Genomic DNA, 16,443 nt, shown 5'->3' with positions numbered 1-16,443 from the left:
ACTACATATTTATTATATACAAATACATGATACAGATCTATGAGAGAAGTCCGATAATGGAATAAACATATTTATATTTTTTATTACATATATGTATTCAGTTTATAGGAAACTTCGGTCTTTATATTTAAGAAAATTATGTACTTAGTGTGAAGCGACATGTCATGACATTTTTTCAGTGTGATGCAGTTTTCTAGTTTGTCAGTTTTTCATCGCAGAGAGTCGCTGGCCGCAGTCGAAGCAGGCGGCGGGGGGCGCGGTGGGCGCAGGGGGCGCGGTGGGCACAGGGGGCGCGGGCGCGGGGGGCGCGGCGGCCGACGTGGAGGACCTCATCCACCTGCGCGGGCCGCTGACGGAGGACGCCGTGGTCCGCGCCCTGCAGGCTCGCTTCTACCACAACAAGTTCTACGTCAGTCACTCACTGCTGTTGTCGTGTTGATCCTTGCTAGCTGCTTCCCTTCTAACTAATCATGAGTAAAGTCAAAACGATAAACGGATGAAGCGATTTCTTTGTTCTTTATTCTTAAAACGGAAACTTCTTGTTTACGATACATTATTATATGAAGCTGAAACTACTTGCAATACAATGTTTAGGTTCATTTAAAAGCTCGTCGATCGAGAACGTATCGCCTCACAAGTGCCCCGGTAACGTTCGCAGACCATGATCGGGCCCGTGCTGGTGGCGGTGAACCCGTACACGGACGCGTGCAACGCGCTGACGCTGACGGCGGCGCGCGCGCAGCGGCCCGAGCTGGCGCGCCTCGTGGCCGACGCCGTGCGCCACCAGGCCGACACGGGCTACCCGCAGGCCATCATCCTGTCGGGCGTGGCCGGCTCCGGCAAGACGTACGCGTCCATGGTGCTGCTGCGGCGCCTGTTCGACGTGGCGGGCGGCGGGCCCGAGACCGACGCCTTCAAGCACCTGGCCGCCGCCTTCACCGTGCTGCGCGCGCTCGGCACCGCCGCCACGCCCGCCAACTCGCACTCCAGCCGCATCGTAAGCAGCGCTCCGCCCCCGCCCCGCCCCGCGACCCCACCCCCACCAGTAGCTGTACGCTCCCGTTGCTTGCAGGGCCACTTCATCGAGGTGCAGGTGACGGACGGCGCGCTGTACCGCACCAAGATCCACTGCTACTTCCTGGACCAGACGCGCGTGGTCCGCCCGCCGGCGTCCGAGCGCAACTACCACATCTTCTACCAGATGCTGGCGGGGCTGGCGCCCGACGAGCGCGCGCAGCTTCACCTGGAGGGCTACTCGTCGCAAGACCTCAGGTACAGACTCTGTCCGATCCTTTTAATCGGAACAATACTTCGTTTAAGTCATATAACTTTATAGTGCCACGTCCACGGTGAATTTTTACTATTTTTTTTATTTATTTAAAAAATATTTTAGCTAATGTCACTTCGCATTCAAACTTAGAATAACAAGCGCACGGAGTTCACTTGATATGTGTTGGTGTTTGGAGAGTATAGTGTGGTCGTGGTGTAGGTACCTGGCGGCGGTGCACCCGCGGCGGCCCGAGCCCGAGGACGCGGCGCGGTTCCACGCGTGGAAGACCTGTCTCGTCATACTCGGCATACCCTTCCTGGACGTCGTGCGCGTGCTGGCCGCCGTGCTACTGCTCGGCAACGTGCAGTTCGCGGAGGCCGGCGACGGCTCGGCCGAGCCCGCCAGCGAAGCCGAGCTGGCCGCCGCCGCCGCGCTGCTGGGCGTGGCGGCCCCCGCCCTGCTGCGCGGCTTGGTATCGCGCGCCGCGCCCCGCCGCGCCGCGCGCGCCCCCGCCACGCCGGCCGCGGCGGCGGCGGCGCGCGACGCGCTGGCCAAGGCGCTGTACTGCCGCACCGTGGCCACCATAGTGCGGCGCGCCAACTCGCTGAAGCGGCTGGGCTCCACGCTGGGCACGCTGTCGTCGGACTCCAACGAGTCGGTGCACAACCAGGACGCGGCGTCGCGGCGCACGTCGTCGGCGGGCGGCAGCGCGGGCGGGGGCGCGCGCAGCCGCGCGGGGGCGCGCTCCATGGCGGCGCTCAACGACGCCGTGCGCCACGCCACGGACGGGTTCGTGGGCATCCTGGACATGTTCGGGTTCGAGGACGCGGCGCCCAGCCGCCTGGAGCACCTGTGCGCCAACCTGTGCGCGGAGACCATGCAGCACTTCTACAACACGCACGTGTTCAAGTCGTCGGCCGAGTCGTGCCGCGAGGAGGGCGTGTCGTGCGCGCTGGAGGTGGAGTACGTGGACAACGTGCCGTGCATCGACCTGGTGTCGTCGCTGCGCGGCGGCCTGCTGGCGGCGCTGGACGCCGAGTGCGCGGCGCGCGGCTCGCCCGACCACTACGTGGCCCGCATCAAGGCCGCGCACAGGTACTGCTCGCTGCTTGCTGCCATATTCTTCATCATGTAATAAGTTTCATTCTTCATCATGTAGTGTGTCAAGTGTCACTTTACAGTTTGGCAGTACTCAACACTAGGTATCAAATATATTTGAGTAATGTTTAGGTACTTAGATAGATTATGAAATTAAACAATTATTTATCTTTTACATATTATGTTTTTTGGCTTACTCTAGTAACTGTTTGGCGAGAAACTATTTCAAGTCATTCTAAAGGCTAATATTCATGAGCAGCATTCCGCGACAGTAGCTGCGGCGATTGTATGTTATTTATTCCACTTTGTTAACTTGGTAATATCACCCAAGTAAAATAATTATAGTTTTATCAAGTGATTGGGATAGTGTATTAAATACAATTGCCATGATGCCCGCAGAGGCCACCCGCGGCTGGCGGAGGCGCGCCCCCCGCACCCGCGCCGCTTCGCCGTGCGGCACTACGCCGGGGAGGTGGCGTACGACGCCGCCGACTTCCTCGAGGCCAACCGCGACGCCGTACCCGACGACTTACTCGCCGCCTTCGACACTAGAACCTGCGAGTTCGGGTTTGCGACGCATCTATTTGGAGCAGAGCTGAAGGTACATAAACTTATTGATATTCATTTTAAAGTGTGATGATGTTGTGTCAATATATGCAATTAGTGCATAGTAGCGTCATCTCGTATCGTTTTGTGGAAACTGTATGTATATCTGTATGTCAATTGTTTTAAAATAAAAGACAGTCTGTTGCGAATAACATCTTTTATTAGATAAAGTACGGACATTATAAAGATGAAACGAATCGGTTCGGCAGGCGCTGAGTGCCCAGGGCGGGCCGACGGGCGGCCAGTTCCGCGCGTCGCCGACCGTGGCGGCGGCGCTGGACGCGGCCAGCGCCAGCACGCTGACGCAGGACTTCCACACGCGCCTCGACAACCTGCTGCGCACGCTGGTGCACGCGCGCCCCCACTTCGTGCGCTGTCTGCGCGCCAACTCGCAGGAGACGCCCATGCTCTTCGAGCGCGCCGCCGTAGCCAAACAGGTACGTGGCGGCCCGCGCCCCCGCACCTGCGCCCCCGCCGCGCCCCGGCCGTGCTGACCGCCGAGCGTGCGTGTGTTGCAGGTCCGCGCGCTGCAAATCTTGGAGACGGCTCAGTTGATGGCGAGCGGCTACCCGCACCGCATGCGGTTCCGCGCGTTCAGCGGCCGCTACCGCGCACTATGGCGGCGCGGCGCCGAGCGCGAGTCGGGCGCGGCGTGCGCCGCCGTGCTGCGCGCCGTGCAGGCGGCCGCGGCGCCGCCCGCGCCCGCCTCGCCCGCCGCCGTGCGCTGGGCGCTCGGCAAGAGGCACGTCTTCCTCAGCGAGGGCATGCGCCAGGTCTACTCTTTATATTTTTCGATTCCATGAGGAGATATATATTAATGTACTAATCTAGTATATTTAGTAGTAGGTAGTAAAAAATGTTTAAGGCTATGTAAAAATAATTATGTAAAACAATATTGCTACGTGGATTATTATCTGCGGCGTGACGTATATCACACGAACCTTTAGCTGCTTTATGATACTTACCATATATTATAGTTACTTAAAAATGGTAGTACGAATGTATTGAATGTAACTGATGAGAACAGTGACATTGTGAAGTTGTCAACGTCAACACGTCCGTAGGTGTTGGAGAGAATGCGGCGCGCCAGGCGCCAGGCCGCCGCCGAGTGCATCCAGGCGGCGTGGCGCCGGCACCGCGCGCGCGCCGCCCGTCTGGCGCCCCCGGCGCCGGCGCCCGCCTCGCTGGCGCCCGCCCGCCCGCGCCCGGCGCCCATCGCCGGCACTCCGCCCCCGGAGCCCGGGGACAAGTGCGACCCGACACTAGTGAAACGAACGTGCTCGCTGTTTGGCCTAGACCTGGTAAACCTTGCGCGTTGTTCATTTATTGCATCACCCGTCGAAGTTCTATGGAGTTATACAAAGAAATATGGCTATGGGATATCTCCCTGCTGGGACTAACATTTTTTTTTTTTAATCTTGTTGGTGAACGCACTGACTGGTGTGTTCGTACAAAATTGAAACACTTGCATATTATAATTGTGTTATGGCTGTGCAACAAGATCCCCGAGGTGTGCCTGACGAATGGCTGTGTGTACAGGAGCGCCCCCCGCCGCTGCCGCCGTCGCGCGCGTACACGGTGGCGGGCGGCGTGAAGCTGGGCTACCCGCAGTCGCGCACGGTGGGCGCGGACTGGGTGGCGGGCGGCGTGGCGCTGCGCGCGGGCGACGTGGTGGTGGCGGTGGGCGCGGCGCGGCGCGGCTGCGTGGCCGTGCAGGCGCGGGGCCGCACCGTGTGCGTGCCGCACCACGTGCTGGCGCCCGCGCGCGCGCGCCCCCCGCCGCCGCCCGCGCCCGCGCCCCCGCAGCCGGCGCCCCCGCAGGCCGCGCCCCCGCCGCCGCCGGCCCTCGCCTGACGGGCCCCGTCTGCTCCGGCCCGCGTCGACGTTCATTATTCATCGTCCGGTGCCGGGTGTAAATAGCGATTAGATTTAAGTATGTATTTAATATTGAAATAGTTCACCGAGTTACGACGCACAAATAAAACTAGAACCATTAAAGTTAGTGCGCCTAATGTAGAAATTAATAAAACGATGTCAATGGAATGGCGACAGTGACATGAACAATTGAACATGTTCCATGACTGCAGTAGTGACCGGTCGAGGCACAGCTCCCGTAACATGATGCGCAGACTCCTTCGTTGAAAAATGATTGTAAGTTTATAGTTCCTGCGTCGCAGGCAGGCAATACTTAAACTTTAACAACGAACTATGCTGTGTTATAGCGCTACACTAAAGTCTGATACACGACGTAGCGACGTACTGCTATCGTCACATATAGTATGTACGTCGTAGGTATGTAACTCGTTAATTGTATGCGACGTATACTCAACAGAAATGTGTATATTGTATTTATAGTCCCGGTACCTTCCACGGGACTTCCATTCCACAACATACAACTATTTTTACTATGGATTTAGGAAACTGTGGCCATGATCAAATATTCCAAGAAATTGAATAAAATCATGTGCAGCAGCCAGTGCTATTGCAGTCAACTACTGGCAAAGACGACTTGTCTAGTACGTTGGGAGAGCGCAGTGAATGTGTGAAGGTGAACATGTAGGCAAACAAAGGTGTTATGTGTCGCTCGCGTCGCTACACGCCACGCGGGCGAACTTGCCAACCAGAGTCTGATTAATAATAAATATACTTACTTATTATGTAACCTACTATACTTATAATGTGAAACATTCGATTTAATGTATAACTTCGACAAAAGGTACAAATAAAATTATATTTCAAAAAAATCATTTTATTTTTTCAATAAAGTTGTACATATAAAACAAGAAAATCTGGAATGTGGATGGGCGCAGTACCTAGTCGACTGAAGAAGCAAGTGTTGGGACATGAATGCTATATGTCAAGTACACATGAAATGTATTTCCACCGACAGATAATATGATCTGCAAAATTTAAAAATCGATGAACTTTAGTAGGATTCTAATCGAGTGATAAATTGTATAATGTGACACGCATGGCGCACAATTTACGAAGTTTTGTGGTAATGTTTGCCACTGTTCTGATTGGCGGAGTCTGATCGTGGATATGCTTGTCGCTCAAAAGCTACCAAAAATGATCGGAGCGCGTTATTGCTCAGACGCTTATATTTTATGCGTGACTTCAGTAAGATTAAATAATAAATTTATCTCTCGTTCAGAATCCTATGAAAATATTTTTTCTGGATTCTTGTTATTTTCTGGTGTATGCCACCAGCCGTAAAAGTAGAAGCACGAGTGAGGAGTCAGTGGAGTAGGTACGGCAGGTCCCATCAGTACAGTAACAAGATATCTCTAACATGTATAAGTAGACAAGTCGAGGCTTCGTTGTGATATCACCGCAGCCGGCGCAGTGCGCGCCATTATATTTTAATACAAAGTGTAAAGTTAGCGACAGATATATAACATTGCAACACACAAACAACACTCGCGCCTGGTGTCCACAGCTATATCGATAACTGTACGAGTTCGTGTGCGTCACACTGAAACACTAGACAAAATTTGGCCACACTCTTAATTCCTATATTATTATAATATATAACTCCAACATTGATGTATAGTCGATAACAATAATATTGTACACATACATATACCAGCTTAAAACTTGACTAATAAGGTAATACTGTGAAATAGAGTATCAAAGTTTCAAATGTTCATTGTTCAGTATCAGATGTTTAGGTCTGCTACAAAAGGCGCGGACAAGAAGCACACGCGACACTCACTCTGCCAGTACGTACAAACATTGACATACAGCAGGACCTCTTTAATCCGAACTCTGAAAATTTAGCCCCCGTTCGGATTGGTGGAGCGTTCGGATTATAGGGATATTGATGATAAGGGTAGTTTTTTCGAATAAAACTACATAATAGGTACATACATAATACAATATTGGTATTAATCTATAAATGTTACATTTTTATTCAACATTTTTGAAGAAATCCAGTATTTTGACGTTCGGAAAGTAACTGGCGGGCGAGAGCGAGACAGCGCGGACTCGGGTCGGGGGTTCGGATTACAGAGGTGTTCGGACTAGAGGGGGTTCGGATTAAAGAGGTCCTGCTGTATTCAGAAAGTGAAGCACCGTAAGCCGTAACTTTACGAATACAGCGACCTAACTATAAACCGCATCCACCAAGTGGCGTAACATACATCTCTAGCGCGTACAGACTGCTGGAACGTGCCGCGGACGTCGTCTTCTAATCAATATGTTACTTATTCGAAATGCACTACTAAACTCTGTAAACAAACAATCCATGGAAGTGCTCCGCCCTCGTCACATTGCCTGTGGTGCTGATAACTTCTGAAAGATTTAAATGTGTTTTTCGGAAACGGATAGTGACTGAAGCCAATAATGGGCAATTTTAACGTTTAGCATTAATTAATAGTTGATGTTTATTGTATTTAAAAAGACGTACATAAGAGTCAGGCACAGCTTGTACGTCGACAGCAATAAATCAGCTGTCCATCAGTATATGCATCACAACGTATTGTTTGCTTTGGATTGGGTCCTTGATTAATTTATTAAACGAATCCGATAGGTGGCGCTGTCACGGATTCCTTTGGTTGGATTATAATGTAGTCATCTAAACAATTTATTATAGTTAGGACATCCATAACTGTATTTTGGACGTGAATTCAAATTGAACATCGTCCACCCAACCTTAAAAAGTTTGACTTCGGTCGTAATGCAATGTTACAGTGCTGAGTACTCGTGTGACGGCGGGCTACACTTGTAGTACTGCGGGCAGTAGCGCGGCCTATTGGTCCCGACACGGACGTGTCAATGTATTACTGATGCGACTTCAGTCGTGGTACGTTCCTGAATCTGTACGCAACAAATTCAACATTTATAAATACCTAAATTTTCAAGCATATACTCTACATAATTTTAGAAGCGAATAGTTACAACAATTTATAATTATTGGTTACACTGTCTGCCTGAACACACACTATAAGGCAGTGCTGGATTACACCTCGGTATTTGTACTCATTTGACAACAAGATCGACTCCGTGCCCCGCGCCAGCTACACCGCGTCCCATGTAACGCGAGTGCGAGGCGCTGCTCGGAGTTCGAGTGTTCATTACTAATATATAAAATATTATTCGAAATACGGCAAGGTTACGCGTTACGTCCGCGTCGATAGTCACTTGAGCGATTGCTATTTTTGTCGGCTGGTAACAACATTACATAGCGAGCAACATTGTCGGCCATATGCTCTGTAGCGGGGCTAGATAGCTCCGGTGCGAATCGATCTCATTATTTACAAACAAATATATAAAAATTACCTTCCGCGATCACAACACAGGCACAAACATATCTAGCTTCCCTAGATGAACTGTTGCCGGAGAGGTGGCGAGGGAGTCATATGCACACGAGTAGTGACAGTCGCGCGGGCGGGGGGCGCGGGGGCGCGGGGGCGCGCCGCTAGTCGCGCGCCAGCGGCGTGCTGCAGGCCAGCGACGGCGCGCGCCGGCCCAGCGGCGAGCCGGCCGCGCCCCCGGCCGGGCCCGCGTCGGCGCCCGCGCCCCCGGCCGCGCCCCCGGCGGTGAGCGCCGTGACCACGGTGCTGGCGGCCACCTCGCGCACGGCGCGGCGCTGCTCCGCTGCGACACAAGCCGCCATTACTACGCCGCTACCACTGCACGCGCTCCACACACACACTGACGACCAATCTCGATAACCCATTTATCGATGGTTTAACTCGTACATGTAGAAAATATATTTGGCTCTTCTAAACTGAGTGGTTGTTTAAAGTGATCGCAAGTGTAAGCAACAGAGCTTCAAAGACGACCAGATCAAACAAAATACAAGTAATCGTAAAAAAGTTAACTTCATAATACTTATGACCGTTTTCGCCAACCACCCCTAAACCATCTCTTAGTTAAAAGTTACTTAGCATAAAGTATCACCTAAACTAACCCCTTACTGTTCTGTTTATAATTATGTAGATTTAACTTATAAGTTGGCGAAAACGTCGGTAAATTTCACTTAGCTTAGAGGTTCCTTGAAATTTAGGAGAGGTTGAGATGTTTGTGAAATCGGGCATTAGTAACTCGATATTGGAAATACTGAAGCCAGTTTGCACATAGAATACTTTACTCTGGCTAGACCCACACTCCTCCAGGGCCGCGTGACGCCAGGCTGCCACAGTGCCACCTCTTTATATTGAAGCGCACAGCTTCCACTCACCGATCATGTTCTGCAGGTTGTCGATGACGACCTCGGTGTTGTACGTGGCGTCCACGGCGCGATGCAGGAACGCTGTCCACGTGCGTAGCTCGGCTTCCTGCAAGCAAATACTTGCACCTATATAACTGTTCATAAAACACAGTTGCTAGCGAATCGCCCAAACTATGAGAGCAACTGTGCCATTCCGTCACCAGGGTCTGACGGAGCTCAGTCGGACACCCCACTCCCACTCTCGGTCATGGCACCGCTACAGTGACGCCTTCGCCTAACGTCCCAGAGCGGGGATTCAGCCAGTACACAAGCTGCCTTGTAGGATAGTATCCAAAGTATATGTGAATATCGTGTCTAATAAGTAAAGCTAACAAACCAAACATTACTGATGTAAATGTTATTGCGAATAAAAATATTTTTATCTCGCAGATACACGGACTATGTCATAGTATGTGTTACGAATATGTTAGTAGTACGCTATATGTGCCGACGTAATGACGTAAGTGGAGCGCCTAGCGACCGGCCGCCGTGCACCGCCTATATATAGAGCTGACGTGACGGTCAGGGTCAGTCGCGAGCGCGCGGTCGCTGCACCGGCTCTCCAGTCAATATTACGTCCACCACAACGACCATCGATAACAGCACCCATAGAAACATCGCTACACCCTAGCGCAGACAAAATTGGAAAGGGTTGTTGTTAGATTATTCAGTGGTCTCGGTACTTGCCGCGTCACGCAGTGTCAGAGATCGCCTGGTCTCCCGCGCCGTAAAACACGCAGCTGATATGGCTACTCACAACTAAATATAGCGGTTACCGCATCTTAACCGAGGACTTCAATGAGGACCGTGACCCTCTCCCATTAGCGTTAATAGCATGATTCATATAATGTCTAATTACTAATTTTCATTCGTCTAATTACGAATTGACCCCTTGTGATTTCATTACGCGGGTTCTAGTAGTGCTTTACCATAGCATGTCCTCACTGTCTCAAATAAATGAATGGCTGGCACGGTCAGCTAATTATTGTACCGTGTGGCTTGTTGAGGGACCAGCCGCGCTGGTATCGATTTATCGATAAAACCCGAACAAGAGAATAAACACACTAAAATTACGAATACGATATTTCGTTAATTTTTTAAGGGGGGAAAACCATCCAATTACTTCTCGCGTCTTGGGTAAGGCAAGAGGGGGTGTAAAACTCTTATTAACTAAAAACTACCCCGTTCCTACACCTGCTTTTCGAGCCAGAGCCCCGGCAACCCACTAGGCAGTCCGCAGTAGTGGGGCGGCATCAGTCCTACTGGGTCCTATCTATGGTAGTCTGATGGCAGTGAGACACGCGCGGAACGCGACGCGCCGTACGCACGGGTCTGGTTCGGGTCTGGTTTTGGTCGGACGGCAAACTACGCTTGCTCGCCGTCCGCAGGCTAGCACTTAAGGAGGTTTGTTTCCTCATCCGCTCCGCTTCCTCCTTAGCTAGCATGACTGCTACGCAGAAGGAGGAGTCGGCATCGCATTCTCCCTCGCTCAGCACCATGGCTTGAACCAATGCCGGACGCAAAAGGTCGCCGTCGCCGACCACATCCCTGAGGACACGGCAGTGCTCAGCCTATGCAGAACCGAAACTCCCATGTCCGGTAACCAGCGTGAGGCGGTAGGTGAGGACACCGTAGCGTCTGTCAAGCCACTCCTCCACTCCAAGCCATTCCGAGGAGACTTACCGCTGCAATAACAGCGAGCCCAATACAAAGATTACTTACGAGTCCAGTGCGTCATGTAAAATGGATTCGGATTTTAAAAGAGGTGTAAGTTTCGAAAACTCTCATCTTTTCTGCTTCAAAACAGATACAATCGCCAATCACCATGCTGTGGTTTCCTTTTACTAAAGACTACAGCTTTTTACTTATTTACTTTAGTCACCCTTACTGCCTCTCCATTACCTCCACCAGCGTCAGAGTCGCGGTCCATGGGCACAGAATAATACCTTGGGTCTCCTCTAAAAGAGGGTTCGGCTTATAAGATAGAACTACCATCTACATTCTACATTATGACAATCTCATCAACTAAACGAAGATATTTACTTGTTTATCTTTTCCAGCTTTCACGAAATTTTCGTCATGTGGGAATGGTATATGTCAATTATCAAATATGTAATATTATAGCTATAGTTATCAATACATTTCATTATGACTATGGTAGGTTGTTTCATTGAAATAAAAAAAAAACAAACCGACATCCGTTACAAACCCTGTTTGTACAAAAACCATACTATCGATTTGGCGTCTCATTGCAATTGAAAATATTAAGCCATTCTCTCTCACCTCGCCTCACCAGTCCACTACAGTACAAGTCCCTAGTATTGGCGCTCCTTTTATTTCACAGTATATGAGTGCGCGCACTTTCACAGTCATTACCGCAGCCAGCGCGCCATGCCAACGCAGTCATTAGAAAGCGAACTTCCATTTCCATGCAAAACCCTACATAAGTACTAGATTATTATGATTGTGTCGATTGTTTTATTGTTACACTTTTTCCCGTTATGCTTTTATGATCACGCTTCGATGACAGCGTGTGAGGTACGCAGCTATTTACAAAAGGTGTGGGGGCGATGGCCGATCAGCCCCTCGCCTCACTTGAAAAATCATTGTCCGTGTCGTCGATTTTACCAACACAACATAGTAACTAGGCACTGAAGCATCAGCAAACAAAACTGAAAATAAGGCTCATATAAGTATATAATTATCGTGCTTTATAATTGCCATGATAAGTAGGAACATCGGGATACAATAAACAATATATATCATAACATCGTCCTTTTTTAATTTTTAAGTTGATTAAAAACATATTCGTTCCGTCAGGTGTGATCGATCAAATGACAGTAAATTTGATAATTTTGCAGTGACTTGGTACCTATAGGTGAGCTATTGGTTCAGGTGCCTCGCATACTGATGAACGATGGATGCATTCAGCCTGGAGAATTCATCAGAAGGGTGGCTTGTACCAGCAGCTACCGCATGATACATTAAGGTCATAATTGTGAAGCGCGTCCCCAATTGAATAACGTGTGGTAATTGGCGAGCCGTGTGATTTCATCGTGGGTCACTGATGACACATTACTGCTCGAAGTCGCTCTATATCGCGCCGGGTACTGTAAAGAAAGTGGCTCGTGCCACGAACCTTACGGCACCCCAAAATCAATATTATCATGTAAAATAACGCAGTTCATGCCAAATAACAAAGATTAAAATGTACTTCAATAATTCAATTACACGAGTACACCTCCAGAGAATGATCTGTTTGTACGACCGCGGCAAGTGTAAGGATAAGTAATAGGCGGGGGCGGAGTGAGCGAGCCAGGAGTGGTGCGGATTGACCCTGATCGTGGACGATGTGGAACAAAGGTAATCAGGCAGATCGCGTAACTAGGGTCGTCGGCCGGCGAGCGCGACGCGCCTCGGTCGACAAACTGTGCGACCCGACACTGACACAAACTTAATTACCGATAGCCAAAGTACTCTAATTCATTTTATCACCTGGGTGGCCTACGGGCAAAAACGAAAATGTTTAATCCTACTGACGGACAATTTGTATTTCACATGTTTCAGAAGTGCCTATGTGGGGCAAGTGCGGGTAATCGAAGTACATGCTTAGAATTTTACACTAATTTCAAGCTAATGACAAGCTATCCAAAAAAATACAAGAACATAGTAGTAATAGGATGAAATCCATTGTAATAACAAGAAAAAGCAAAAATGATGTTTTCCTATTCTCCCGACCTCAGCGCGAACTGAGGTGGGTGAAAAAAATGGTTCAACGCAATTTCCACAAAAAACCATAAGCAAAATGTTATATTGCTAAATCGTGTTGTTACTTTTTTTTTATTTACAGTTACCAAGGGTTACCTCCAGCTCGAAACAGGAGTTGGAATGCGGTGCTTTTTTAGTCAGTAAGAATGTGACATTTTTGTCGCCTCACGCAGGGGCGGGAGAAGTATTGGCAATTGGCCCTCTAGCCTCGACTGAGACGGGAGAAGTCACTGGATGAATCACCCCCCTCCCCCTAAAAAGTGTCGTGGTAGGTTGGCGTATAGCACTCTGCCTAGGATTCTGTTGTGCCTTATTCTTAAAAATATTTTTGACACTCAGTGACGTGATATGAAGATCACACCTATTTTTTCTATTATGTTTTCTAAACTGTCGTGTTTTTCCTAATTACTACAGACGCGGCAATCTTGGAACCTGGCAATTTTCTAGTGTTTTTCTGTTCAAGCAAGCATGTTGACACGAGAAGATATCGCGACCACATTAGCGCAATGTTGGGGACAAGGCGATTGTATACGTTTACGTGTGTATTCGGCAAAGCAGGAAACCTCGCGGGATCCAGGGCAAGCAGTTGAGCTCATTAGCGACTGTCGGTGTCACGCAACCGCAACATTTACATCTATACCTGCCACGACTGCAACGATGGGTAGCAATGAGAGATTGTTATGTATTTATTTACATTTTTTTTTTAACGTTGCCCCACACTAGGATTTCCTCCTGTGTCGTGGGTGCGTTTACAAACATACAAGTTCACATACACTCCACACCCAGACCCGAAACAACAATTTGTGGATCACACAAAGAGTTGTTCCGTGCGGGAATCGAACCCGCTACCCGTTGCGCGGCAGCCAGTTGCCCGGCCACCGCACCAACCGTGCAGTCATTACTAATTAGCCCCCGTAGGTAGTAGTATTGCTTTTTTGATTTGATACATGTTGTTTTATCAACACTTTGTGGATCACATGGCATAGATTGTTGCTCCGTGCGGGAATTGAATCCGCTACACGTTGCTCCCAGCCACAGCGCCAACGTACAAAACGTCTGTTTCACCACTTTCATTATAAGTACCCTATAAGCTATGTGATAGATTGTTCACACAAATTACTTTCTTCTGGTACATAGGACTATCCAAGCTTCGTGAACCAGGCCACCAATGTCTTACCTCCGAAGACGTAGTTAATTGTGTTTGGCAAGTATAGTAAGAATCTACATTGTGCAACTATTGCCTGTGAACCCCGAGCCGTATGTGTGCGGTATGCAGGGAGAACATTTCTGAAAGTTCTCACCAATTCGAGAACACAATGGCGATGGCAGCAATATCCAAAGCCTTCCCAGACTTACAATCTACGTGCGAATATCGTCGAAACGCAAGGATCACTGCGATTTATAACGACTATATACTTAATAAAGCTTGTATATTTTTGACACCATGGTGAAAAATGCTCATAGAATTCCCTCGCTTTAGGAAGGGACTGCCAAAAGTGAAAGAGAGTAATTTTTACGTAAATAAGAGCGTAAAGTATTGTATTGTTTAAAAATATAAGTTCGTCCAAACTTAAGAACAGTAGTAGTTATAGGTAATACCTACCTCATGGATGAAAAAGATTGAGGATTTTAACTACAATTTTAGATCGACGGTTAAGAAAGCTGTGAGAATCAAAGTGACATTTAGTGGACTACAGAGGCATCTAACATAGCTGTGAAGGCGAGGAGACTCACCATCTTAGCGAGCATGGTATCCATCTGGGGCTGGTGTGTGGCGGTGAGCAGTTGTCGGATGCGGCTGGCGTTGGCGACGCACTGCGCCATGCAGCGCTGCAGCGCCGCGGCCTGGCGCACCAGCGCCGCGCTCAGCGGAGCATCGGCGCCGCCCGCGCTGGCGCCGCGCAGCACTGTCTCCAGCACGTGCGCGTGCTGCGACACGTAGTCCAGGCAGCGCTGCAGCTCCACTGCTTCGCGCCGTTGTCGCTCTGCAACCACACGAGTCAGAACCCAAGTCTACCCTGCAGAGCTTATTCTATGTAGAGAAATGTTTTGATAACACAATACAGTTGTAGTCCATTGAGTCCATTACATCCACTATCCGGACAGGGGCGTTACTGAATCAGAATCTATTTTTATCTTACAACAAGTAAAACATACATCAAAAATATGTTTTATGTTAAATAGTTAGTTAGATTTAATAAGCTCTATTTTACCAATAAAATAGTTATGTTTGATATCCATAATGCAATGTCTACAAAATATCAGATTGATCTGTCACTAAGAAGGGGTTGAAATATATCCAATTACTCCATTGATTCAAATAGGACAAGTTTAAAAACCAAAATAAAATTAATTCCTGGTGTAATTGAACTCTTACAAGTTCTTACAAAAATCATCTAATGTCTCTTCCCACACTGGGTGAGGAGAGAGGTACCACTCCACTTACTGACTAAAAACAAATCCAAGCAATAATTATAATCAGGCCTATAATATAAGGGTACATCCAACTAATATTATGTTCGGAATAACTGTTATTCCGAACATATACAGATAGGTCACTTTTTATCCCACAGAAAGTTATTATCAATTATAGGCTGATAATGATGATTTCAGGAGTCTATGTAACTCCTGTTAAAGCCAATATGACAGAAAATTTAAAAAAAAATCAAAAACCATTTTAATCGGCTCCAAATGCCTTGCTCTAGGTATAATCAGTCTTGTGATCATTTAACCAAGGAGGTAGTCGAAATATTTATTTTTAAATATACTTATTATTTTACAGATATACTATGCCGCCTAACTAACAGGAACAACAGTCTGTAAGAAGTAGGTATGATTAAATATTCAATTAAATTGTTGTTTATTTTTTTTGTCAATGTTTAGTTTGCTGGCAAGAATGCTATAAGTACTTGTGGGTTCAGATTGTAATATAATGCGATTACGAATAAATATGCCATCTCAGTAATAATTCATAATAATTAAATTATTACATTTGGTTGTGAAAATTCCCCTAAGGATAACCTGTTCGATGAGTATTTCACTTTTTAAATATTATTGTCGGTTAATGTTATTAACCAAAATATTCAAATAGGAATGCAAATAAATAATTAATTACCATGGAAATCGTAGATTCGCTGGGTCCTTCTTAAATATTTCTCTTCCTGTAGTTGTTTGTCGATCTGAGCCTGTTTGTCACGAGCCTCCAGCACCTCCAAGAACGACGAGAACAATGACTTTCTTTCGTTAGAGTTTGTAACGGTTTCTTGCATATTGATTGTAAAAATTCAGCGATTGATAAATGAAAGCTGTAGATTTGTGTGACCCTTGTGTTTACAGTGTCGTAAAGAAGAGCAATTTGTGTTTTATTTAAAAAAAAATACGAGTACCGATCGATGACACTAAATAATTCGAAATGAAATTCAAAAGACACATCTACCACTTCCACACCTGTGTAAAACTGGTTCTGATTATGACTTTGATGACAGAC

The 16,443-nt window shown here is 48.1% G+C and overlaps 2 protein-coding genes across 4 annotated transcripts in view; one reads left to right on the top strand and one right to left on the bottom strand.

Annotated features, from left to right (window-relative positions):
• LOC118272690 (unconventional myosin-IXb) overlaps positions 1-5,721 on the top strand; it is a 25,126-nt gene extending 19,405 nt beyond the window's left edge. For all 3 annotated transcript variants that reach the window (XM_035589330.2, XM_050707993.1, XM_050707994.1), the window contains exons 3-11: positions 219-409; positions 659-997; positions 1,073-1,272; positions 1,490-2,365; positions 2,768-2,969; positions 3,184-3,411; positions 3,493-3,747; positions 4,039-4,275; positions 4,514-5,721. In XM_035589330.2, the coding sequence (XP_035445223.2) occupies positions 219-409; positions 659-997; positions 1,073-1,272; positions 1,490-2,365; positions 2,768-2,969; positions 3,184-3,411; positions 3,493-3,747; positions 4,039-4,275; positions 4,514-4,828 (2,843 nt within the window). In that variant the 3' untranslated portion in view covers positions 4,829-5,721. The remainder of the gene's footprint in view (positions 1-218; positions 410-658; positions 998-1,072; positions 1,273-1,489; positions 2,366-2,767; positions 2,970-3,183; positions 3,412-3,492; positions 3,748-4,038; positions 4,276-4,513) is intronic.
• Positions 5,703-16,443, bottom strand: LOC118272693 (uncharacterized). The gene is made up of 4 exons (XM_035589335.2): positions 16,072-16,443; positions 14,691-14,941; positions 9,159-9,255; positions 5,703-8,572 (listed from the first exon to the last, which is right to left on the bottom strand). Exons 1-4 carry the CDS (start codon positions 16,223-16,225, stop codon positions 8,394-8,396), a joined length of 681 nt encoding a protein of 226 aa, XP_035445228.2. The 5' UTR covers positions 16,226-16,443; the 3' UTR covers positions 5,703-8,393.

The sequence above is a fragment of the Spodoptera frugiperda genome, chromosome 4 (genome assembly GCF_023101765.2).
Source record: "Spodoptera frugiperda isolate SF20-4 chromosome 4, AGI-APGP_CSIRO_Sfru_2.0, whole genome shotgun sequence".
Lineage (NCBI taxonomy): Eukaryota > Metazoa > Arthropoda > Insecta > Lepidoptera > Noctuidae > Spodoptera > Spodoptera frugiperda.
This window is presented reverse-complemented; position numbering and strand designations above follow the sequence as displayed.

Coding starts and splice junctions, on each gene's coding strand:
- LOC118272693 (XM_035589335.2), bottom strand. CDS start 16,225: ATGCAAGAAACCGTTACAAACTCTAACGAAAGAAAGTCATTGTTCTCG. Junction 14,942..16,071: donor GCGAATCTACGATTTCCATG/GTAATTAATTAT, acceptor GTGTGGTTGCAG/AGCGACAACGGCGCGAAGCA. Junction 9,256..14,690: donor ATACCATGCTCGCTAAGATG/GTGAGTCTCCTC, acceptor ATTTGCTTGCAG/GAAGCCGAGCTACGCACGTG.